Consider the following 10370-nt stretch of genomic DNA (forward strand, 5'->3'; position numbering starts at 1 on the left):
CCTCCATTTTGCAGATGTGGCTTTGTTTGTTTGTGCAGACCAATTGTTGGCATGTTGTGGACCAATGCCAGTCTGCGGATTGGGGGATGAGGACCCCTGCTTTAGTTCAGAGTAGGAGTCTTGTTGCCTTCTTCATGAGCAAACACAATCTGTTTTCTTCTTCATAGTTTACAGGTAGTCCTTAACTTACAATCATTCCTTTAGCAACCATTCAAAGCTACAATGGTCACGTGATCAAAATTTGAGTGCTTGGCAACTGGCATGTATTTACAATGGTAGTAGCTTCCAAGGTTGATCATCATTTGCGACCTTCCAACAAGCAAAGTCAATTGGGGAAGCTGGATTCGTTTAATGACCATAATGACTTAACTGTGCCAAAAAAAAGGCCACAACATTGGGCATGACTTTCTTAACTACCTTGCTTAGCAATGAAAATTCTTGTCCCAATTATGTTTGTAAGTCAACTGTAACTACTTGTACAAGGGGTTGTAATTTCAAGAGACTGTTTAGGTTGCCAGCATTGTAGATATAGATCACTTAAAAATAAATTATGCATGAAAAACCTATTTGCGTTGATATTTTGAGCAATCATTAACCTGAGTGATATGTATTTGTTTTATGAGGGTGTATATTAAAGCTAATTCCAAGTCTGTTATACCATTGTTTGATGTCTGATATACAGTACCCATTCTTCTGAAGTACTTACAAGGAACACTAGATAATGCAATTTAGATGATCCAAGTATGGAATAAAACATTTTGTTTCCTAAGACTCCGTTCAAATTAGGTACTTGCGAGAAGGACAGGATATGTGGTCCATATACAATATGTGTATGAAATCTTGTAGCAATGGAAAATGCTAAGTTAATGAAAGTGAAGAAGCAACATAAGAGTACAAAAATAATAATTCAATATACTATAAAATAAACTGAATAGTTAAAAATATTTATTTCTAGTATATTTACCTTACCAGGCATAAAGAATTTTCCAATTTCATACAGAAATTTATAAAACATATAAACATGTAGACCAATATGGCCTGTTTCAATATACGTTCAACATAGTAAATATAATTGACAATCACCTGAATATAAATGTATAATGGTAAAGAACAGATCATACAAAATATGATCCAAAAACATTATACAGAAAATTTATCATATAGATAAATCCATTGCTATTCATGTTTGCTCAGGATAAGCATTTGATCTTAGTTTTAAACTAGTTGTTGCCTTCAAATTTTATTTATAAAGAACAAAAGTAGACAGTCCAACCTCTTAGTACAACTTTGGTCATCCAATTCACGTTTCACTCAATGGCACTAAATTTTGGGTGTTTTCATATATGTTGAACTTCATGTATTAACAATCCTTTATCACTCCGATTCTAATTAACACTCTTTTAAAAACATGATCCACTGAAAAACAGTGAAATCTATATTCTCAAATGACATTGCATCTTTGGGATGGAGGCAATTTGTTTCATTCCCTTACCACCAGATTGTAGACAAATTTAATCTGCAATCGTGAAAGTCTGAAACTAAATTAACTAGACTATAGGCAATCGTGATTAAAGGTAAGAGGTTGAAGCCAACACTCAAAACTCACAAAATAGTTGTAATGTTAGTTTGACAGGAGTGCAATTTCGAGCATATGAGGTAGACCTGTAATTTAGAATATGCGCCTCCATCAAAATAGCACACTTATTTGGCCTTTAATCAGGGTCAGAACTAAGGCATCTTCCCTTTCAAATCTTGATCTTTCTATTTTTGATCTTGCCTGGGTTATACTGTGGCTGAAACCTGACAAATCAAAGGAGTTGATGCTTTAAATGTTACTCTCTTTTTGGAGCTGGGACCCAAAATTGTCCATTCTTCATTTGACAATCTTTAAAGGAATTGGTTGAAAAAATGTTCTTTGACCCACTGGAACCAACTGAATTCCAATAAGATGCCAGTGTTTATCTGCTTTGTCAACAGTCTGAATGGTATATTTATGTGGGATCTCCTTTACTTTACAGAGTTAATATTTAGATCAACTTTCCTTGATCTTTTCCTGAAGTGGAATATTAAGAAGCCAAAACAAAGTCTCAGCGAAGCTTTGCCAGAAAGTCTTGATGACTTGAGGATTAGAACTGGTGATCTTTCCACTACGATGTCATTTTCATACTTTGCCAGATGTTTTGTTTTTCATATGTTCGGTTATGCTTCAACTGCTTCAGTTTGTGCAGCTTGCTTACCAGTTTGGCAATATTGGAAGAAGCTTTGATACTGTTTCGAAGAGTATCCAACCTGCAAAAATAAAAGAGAACTCATCAATTTAAATGATCAAATATGTTGGCGTATGTATAAATAGAGATGTCAAATATGTTAGTTGTCTTAGTCACATGAACATTTAATTAATTATCATTTTCTGGAAATACAAATTTTTTAATCTCTGTAACCCAGATTTACATATGAATATCTAAAGGTGTATTATTATTTTTTCATACTACTTTTGGAGATGTTATGCAAGGCATATACATTTACATATTCTTGTAGCATGCAAATTTACCTCACTTTGGGAAGAAGTTCAGGAGATAACTAATATTTGACAGATGATAGACTCAATGACAGCAACGTGCATTGTTGGAAGACTTAAAGAACCAGGCTGGGGACAGATCATCTATTTATGGAATTACTAAGAATTGACACCAATTTGAGGGCACATATCAATCAATATAATATATCAAGAAAAAGGATACTAAAAGCCTCCACTTGCTAAGCACCTTTATATTTGAGTTCTGTTAAAGCTGTAGCAGAAAGGAAATATGAATGAAATCTCTCCCACCATATTCAACATGGCACATGGAACAAGAAGATCCCACATGCAAAATTAAAAAGAAGGCTCTGGGAAGAATGACATTATCATCTATAAGAATGATGATAACCATCATCATAGGTAACCAAACCTCATTTTAATTGAATATTGGAAAGGGAAGGGGTTGGTTATTAACAAACATTCATTAAATTAAGACTATCTCCTTGGGCGATTTGCATAACAATATGAATTGTGCCATTTACATCTTTATGCAGATGACCTTAATCAGTGCAGAAAATTGGTCAGTTCCCTGCAGAGACTATCAGCTCAAGGTCTGGTAAATTGGTAGCTTAATTAAAAACCCTGCACATTGGGGAAAAGCCCTCTGCCAAGTCAGTCTAAGGAAAATTTCGCAACTCATAAATCTTCATTTCCAAAAACTGGAATCAGCTATATACACCAGTTAAGAAAATGCAGAGTCCACTCAGCTTCCACTAGGGGAAAAAAAACAATAACTTTTCCTTGTCTGAGATTTTACTTATTCTGCTGTGGTATGAAGTACATTTATTGGAATCAATCATTTTCCAGAGGTGGAAAGGAAATTTTACCTCTTCGTTTTCTTGCTTTCAGCCAGTTGATGAAATGTGCACTTCAGTCCAAGCCCTTTGCAATCTCTCCCTTTAAGCAGATGTTTCCATTTCTTCTCTGTAGTGGACTGAGACCTGTTCATATCAATAAAAAAGATGCAGCTATGAGAAACATTCATACTTCTTGCCCATATTGTAGTACATGTATTAAATCTTAAATCTTATTCTTCCTCTATTTTATTTTTACAACATCCATCCATTCATTTAATTATTCAGATTTAGATAGCCTATATGGTATAGGGGTTGTGAAGCAAGACTAGGACTCTACCAAGGCCACAGATGCTTAGTGAGTGACTCTTGGCCTTTCATCCTGCCCAACCTCTCCCATAAGGTTATGGAGGAATAAGTTTGGAGGAAGAAGTATATATGTGCCAATTAGAGGGTCTGAGGAAAGGAAGGATATAAATCTAATAAATGAATACCCTGATGTTCTCCAGGATCTCATATCACTATCTTTTCCCCTGTTTCCCCCAAATAATTCTACGGAGTAGAATAAATTGAGAGGGTAACTAGCTCAAAGCCACAAAATGAGCTTCCATGGCTAAGGTGGTTCATATTTATTATCTTAATTGCACTGATTCCGTTCAGGGGTCTCCAAACTTGGCAATGTTAAGACTTGTGGACTTCAACTCCCAGAATTCCTCAGTCAGTCAGATCCCTGATTTAGTTGGAAGAAAATATCCATGATCAGAGAGAACCATCCCATGTCCTCCAAATGTTAAGAGCTGCACTCTGATAGACCTCTACCATTAGTCAGACTGACTGGGAACGATGACACTTGAAGTTCAAAAGAGGCCATCAATTGCCTGTCCTTGCTCAAAATCATCCATTGGGTATCATGTCTAAATAGATACTAGGATCCCAATGCTAATTGAATATGCTTATCTTTAATGCCAACCTGTTTCTTTACATGCTTCAAAGTCTGTAACTTTTGGTCACTTAACTTAACTGAGCCATGGTGGCACAGTGGTTAGAGTGCAGTATTGCAGTCTAATTCACCTCACTGTTAGGAGTTCGATCCTGACTGACTCAAGGTTGACTCAACCTTCTATCTTTTTGGAGTGGGTAAAATGAGGACCCAGATTGTTAGGGGGAATGTACAGACATTTTATAAACCACTTAGAGAGGACTGTAAAGGACTGTGAAGTGGTATATAAGTCTAAATGCTAAATGTTCAGGCTACGCTAGCTCAAACATTTAGAAATGAAGTAGATATACTGGAATCCAGTTTATAATCTATTCACTAAAGGCTAGAAGAAAGCAAAACAAAATTTACCTATGCTCTGTTCCTGCCTGACAAAAGTTCATACACTTCTTGTCCTTCAGGCTAGCACAGTGGCATCTACTGTCAGATGGCTGAAGTGTCTCAAGCGTTAAATCTTTTAGGGACCGCCTGGTTCGAGAAAAGCTTCCAAGCCCATATGGTACAATCCGCCTATCATGAAACAATAATAGAAAAATTATTTAATGAGTAACATGTGGTCTACAGTTCCCATCATCCCTCACCACTGAGACCATGCTGGCAGAATCAGGCTGGAACTACAGTTTGGTATAAAACGTCTGGTTTTACCAAGCTCCATACACACCACACAGTTATCTACGAGGCCTAGGTCAGTTCAAACTTCTAATAATTTAGCACCATTAACATCCTCTTAGCAAAGAAGCACCCTGAAACTGCCTCACACACTGTGAGTATGTCTCCTCTGAGCCAAATAATTAAAGAAGGTTGGTATGTGCTAGCAGCAGATGGTGGCTTTCAAATACATTTCAGCATGCTTGTCAAGGATTACACAACATGATTTGTCTGATAGGAGCCTGTCTTTGGCTTGCCTCTGCTAATTTGATTAACTGCAGTTCTGCCTTGCATGCAGCTAATGCAGCAGAGTCCCATAGGAGAACACAGTGGCCAGAGTTTGTCTTTACAGACTTTGCTCATAATGCACCAAGCCAATTTCAGTTTAATACCACAAATGAACCAATTAAAATCAGATTTCACGCATGAAAGCAAATAGCTGAGCCTGTTTGAACAGTGCTCTACTATCAAACATATATATTTGTGTTTGTGTTTGTGTGTTTGTGTGTGCATGTGTGTGTGTGTGTGTGTGTGTATAATACAATATGATCCAGAAAAGCCTATATTAAAGTTTAGGATTATGCTGTAGTAGACTGACAAAGTCAAGGCTTTGTCAGTTTGATAAAAACAGCCCATGAAAATACACTGCAAAATTAAGAAATATATCCAAACAAATTTTGCTGCTGTTAATAATCCTTACTGCCCAGGCTGCAGTGTGGCATCCTTAAATTCATAGCTACAAAGGTCAAGATTGCAAAGCTAAGAATGCAACTGTATTAGATGTAAAGGCCAATCCAAAAGAATTGTGTCAATAGAGTCCTCGACTTACAACAGTTCATTCAGGGACTGTTACAACAGCACTGAAAAAATTTATGACCGTTTTCCACTCTTATGACCATTGCACCATGCCCACGGTCAGGGGATCAAAATTCAGACACTTGGCAACTGACTCATATTTATGACGGTTGCCATATCTTGGGGTCATGTGATTGCCTTTTGCAGCCTTCTGACAAGCAAAGCCAGTGGGGAAGCCAGATTCACTTAACAACCGTGTTACAAATTTAACAACTGCAGTGATTCACTTAACAGCTGTGGCAAGATAGGTCATAAACCGGGGCAAAACTCACTTAATAAATGTCTTACTTAGCAACAGAAGCCTTGGGCTGAACTGTGGTCGTAAATCAAGGACTACCTGTACTTATGTTTCCAGGAACAGTTCTGTGCTGTGCACTTGTTACGCTAACACGCTCATCTTTGCACCCGCTTATTCTAACCTGGTACTCTCCACTTCAATGAACCACAACACCCATTACCACAATCAGTAGGATGGAATCCATAATCCAACATATCTGCAAAATGCCAAGTTTTCTTGTTTGCTTCTTCCACGTGCTAGGAGCAAGCAACATTTGCTCGAACCAAAAGCACTTTCCCAAGATTATCCTGGGTCTAAAGTGCAATTAGACTTCCCATTTGTGCTGCTTTGAATCTGGCTGATAATTCAGATAGCCCTGGCCAGATAAAGGAGGGATGTGCTGAACTCGCCTTAACAGAGGAATCCTAGACTAATTAAACACAGCCGCGGAGCGATAAAAAAACACATTAATGGCTTAGTGCCAAGGAGGAGGCCCTACTTACTCGGGAGTGTTAATCCAGATGATGTCCAGGTGGCAGAAATAGACGCACTCTTTATCCATCAGGGAATAACAGGAGCAACGCTTCACTCTGCGCGGCGGCGAGGGGGCGCTCGCGGGCTGCTTGGTGGCATCGACCGCTGCACCTGAGGAAGGCAAGAAAAAGAGCGTCACTGAGGGAGGGAGAGGGAGAGAAGGGGAGAGGGAGGGAGAGAATCTCAGACAAACGGAGGAGACTCGGGGAAGCCTGACGGGCCCGTGGAAGCCTGTGGAGCAGCTCCGCTGCCGCAGCTTCAAGAATTGCACACGGCTCCTCTCGCTGGGCGAGCCGCGTCATTAAGAAACGCCAAGGGCCAGACCGGGAAATACAAACCGGCTAGTCCGCGGCGGCCGGTTTGGAACCGAAGCGCACAGCCCGCTCCGGTCGTCCCTTGAAGCCAACCAAGCTCGCTCTCTCTCTCTCTCTCTCTCTCTCTCTCTCTCTCTCTCTCTCTTGGCTTGACGGTCAATCTGACTGCGAAGGCGAGCGAGGCCCCCCCCCCCGGTGATTATCAGGCAGTGCGGTTCATGGGAAGTGTAGTCCCCAAGAGTTGCAGGGAACTGGGATCGGCTACCTCTCCGAGCAGAAGCAAAGGAGAGGAGAAAAGCCCTTTCCGGACAGTTTTCGAGGACCGTGCGCTTCAGCGGGATCGTCCAAGTCGAAGTTCGTGTTCAAAACAAACTTGAGATCGCTATTCCCCAAATGCCAAACCAGCACTTGTGAACGAGGCGAGGCTGGGAAAAGCTATCTGAACTCGCGCTCGACTGCAAAAAGGGAGCAAGTTGCTTCAATCGGGAGTTAGTAACCTCTAGTTGGCACAATACGATAAGCTATAAAGCGTGCTTTACGTAGCACAGTGGCTGAGCCAAAGCCGAGCAAAACATATTCTGCGTCGAGGAGGTACGAGCCCTGCCAGCCTACAATTGTTTTGGTTCGGCCGCGTATCGTACGAATTTGTTTGTTCAGGTTTAGCGCCTTGGGGGAATCGCAGCTGAGGATGCCCAGTTTTAAGCCCATTTACCTCGCCTCCTTTAAATCAATGGATTCGCGCTCTCCTAATTATATGGAGCCCTTGGTGCTCTCTTGAGTTTGGTTGCTTGCTTTCAGACGTTTCATTATCCAATTAGGTAACGGCATCAGCGCTAGCGAGTGTGGGGTTTGCTAGTGAATGTGAAGTCTCTGAATTCTTTTAGGGTTTGCCCAACCAGCGGCAGCTCACAGTCACCCGCTCAAGTGTCCCAAAATTTTGCTGCCTGGATCTCTTAACTTTCCAACTCTTGAATCATCCCTCTGGCTAATCGCCTAGAGCTAGTGGGCAGCTAGCAGGCAGAACTATTCCTACCACCACCCCACCTAGGAAGTATTTTTAAAAAGAATTTTATTGCTAAAACCTGCTCCCCAACCTCCACCAGGTAAACCAAATTTGCCACGGCCACCGCTAAATAGCGAGGTAAAGCAGTCGATTCCGCCGCCTCTCAGAGCAGACTTTGCCTGCGGGATGGAATCTGGGACCAACTAATTATTTCGGATTAATTGCCTTGAGGACCGTAGCCCTGGAGTGCCCCTTAGCGAGGCTAAGCAAGCTCCTGACTTGGTTGAGGAAACGCTTTCGGTCACAGAGCATCAACGGTTCGCAGTCTTCCTTGGACGGAGGCAAAGCCCAACCTGGGCTAAGACATTTGCAGAAGAGTTTTAGAATCCTAAAGGGCTCCTTAACTTACCCGCGTGCTGAGCCCCCTGGCTGATCACGAAAAGCAGGGGAAGGATCATCCGCTTGTAATCCATCCCGACGGTTCCTCCGGCTAACCCCAGGGGCGGGCAGTGCAATTCACGCCTTCTAAACCCGCTTTAGTCCCGAGGCAGCTTTGCGGAGGCAGACACGAAGCGGAGCGACCGTCCGATCGCTCGATCCCCCGAAGCCACCGAGCTGAGCCCCCTGGCCGCAGTCCGCTGGGCAACCGAGAGGAAGGCTGCGCGCAAAGAGGAGGGGTTGGTGGAGCAGGTGGGCAGGCGCTGCTTCTTCCACAGCGAGGCTCCGCGAGCGCTTCTGCCTTTGGTGGACTCTCGGCGGCTCCTTTTATAAGCACCCCTGGAGAGCGGAGTAAACAAATCCGACTTTATTATGTTATTGTGTTATTAGTCACCCGGAGTCAACGTGCAGGAGAAGATAAGGGCAGGCTGGAAAGGAAATCGCTGCAAGCTTCAGAGAGGCAGACGCCGTCTGGCAGGGTTACACAGGAAAATAAATACGCGGCGCAGACTTTTTAGGAAAGGAAGACTCCCGAAACGAAGAGCACCTTCGGCACTTTGCCCACAGGGGGCGTGCTGCTGGCCAAGAACCTCGGCCGGTTTCCCCCCCCCCCGCCCCGAATTTGTATAGTGAGTTCTTTCTGGTGTAGAATTGAACAATAAGGAGCCTAATTATATCTTTCCCTGATTAAGCAAGCGCATTCTCTTTTTCTTTTCCCTCACCATGGACCAATTCCTTAACAGTTTTGAATTTCACAAATGTCTTCCAAATATGGTTGGGTGATAATTACTCTCCACCCAGATCGCAAACTCGTCTAAACTAGCTAGTGTGTTAGAACTGAGTTCCAAATATTGGGGTGGACAACAGGTTTGGGCAGATTGATCTATTATGGTATTGATTTTTTTAAAAAAAACTACCCAAGTATTTGGTTTCACAGACTGCAAATTTCTGTTGTAGAAATAGACCCGTCCAGTAAAATAACAGTTATATTGTATAATATACAATATACGGTTTTCCTATCGTTCCTCTAAGGTGGTGATCATGATCATTGTACTGTATTGCAGAACAGCTCCTTGAAATGGAGGCTTCTTGCAAAGTCCATCTGAAATAACACTCATTCTAGACAAATGTTCTTCAGATTTTGTTAACAGCAACACTGCAAATGAGCTCTCCTAGATTTAGGCCTAGCTTTAAGTAGTGTTGTGAATTTTCCCTTAGACTTTTCTCATTTAAGCAGCTTTTCGGAGCTGATTGACACCTGGGGAAAAAAACAGTTCTTGCCTCCAGAAGCAGTAAATGCTCCAACACTGGAAGTTTTTAAGAAGAGACTGGACAGCCATTTGTCCGAAATGGTGTAGGGTTTCCTGCCCGAGCAGGGGGTTGGACTAGATGACCTCCAAGGTCCCTTCCAACTTTACTACTATTACTATTACTAAGAAGAAGAAGAAGAAGAAGAAGAAGAAGAAGAAGAAGAAGAAGAAAAAGAAGAAGAAGAAGAAGATTGAAACTACACGTGCTCTGTTCAAAAGCTCAAGTGTGCCTTGGTTGTTATTGGGTATTATCATTCATGAAATAGAGATGACTTTATGAAAAATGTGCTGACCAACACACACACACACACACACACACACAAGAGGTGAAGTAGAACCAAACCATTATGAAAGAATTATTGACGGGTCCTTAGTGCTCTCTGACCTTGCTCGTTTTCTTGCAGACATTTCATTATCCAACTAAGTATCATCGGTGCTAATAAGGAGTGCGTTTTGCTGTCAGTTTATACTCTAGTGCAGTGGTTCTCAACCTGTGGATCGGGACCCCATTTGGGGTCAAACGACCATTTCACGGGGGTCGCCAAACCATGCTGTCCGCCATTTTTTTTCCTTTTCCCTAGCTGTCCTACTCCCTCTTATTGGTGGCCACACTGACTTGGGG

The 10370-nt window shown here is 41.8% G+C and overlaps 1 protein-coding gene across 1 annotated transcript; it reads right to left on the bottom strand.

Moving 5' to 3' along the window:
• Positions 1 to 923: 923 nt before the first annotated feature.
• Positions 924 to 8974, bottom strand: EDN1 (endothelin 1). The gene is made up of 5 exons (XM_039349374.1): positions 8410 to 8974; positions 6653 to 6794; positions 4721 to 4879; positions 3406 to 3519; positions 924 to 2289 (listed from the first exon to the last, which is right to left on the bottom strand). The coding sequence occupies exons 1-5, from the start codon at positions 8471 to 8473 to the stop codon at positions 2148 to 2150; spliced, it is 621 nt and encodes a 206-aa protein (XP_039205308.1). The 5' UTR covers positions 8474 to 8974; the 3' UTR covers positions 924 to 2147.
• Between the last annotated feature and the right edge of the window lie 1396 nt (positions 8975 to 10370).

Source organism: Crotalus tigris, unplaced genomic scaffold (assembly GCF_016545835.1).
Source record: "Crotalus tigris isolate CLP2741 ecotype Arizona unplaced genomic scaffold, ASM1654583v1 scf7180000017564.2150845, whole genome shotgun sequence".
NCBI lineage: Eukaryota > Metazoa > Chordata > Lepidosauria > Squamata > Viperidae > Crotalus > Crotalus tigris.

Excerpts from the sequence above, each read along its gene's own strand:
- EDN1 (XM_039349374.1), bottom strand. The coding sequence starts at position 8,473 with ATGGATTACAAGCGGATGATCCTTCCCCTGCTTTTCGTGATCAGCCAG. Across the intron at positions 4,880-6,652 it reads ATCTGGATTAACACTCCCGA|GCGGATTGTACCATATGGGC; the intron begins GTAAGTAGGGCC and ends GTTTCATGATAG. Across the intron at positions 3,520-4,720 it reads CAGGCAGGAACAGAGCATAG|GTCTCAGTCCACTACAGAGA; the intron begins GTAAATTTTGTT and ends TGATATGAACAG.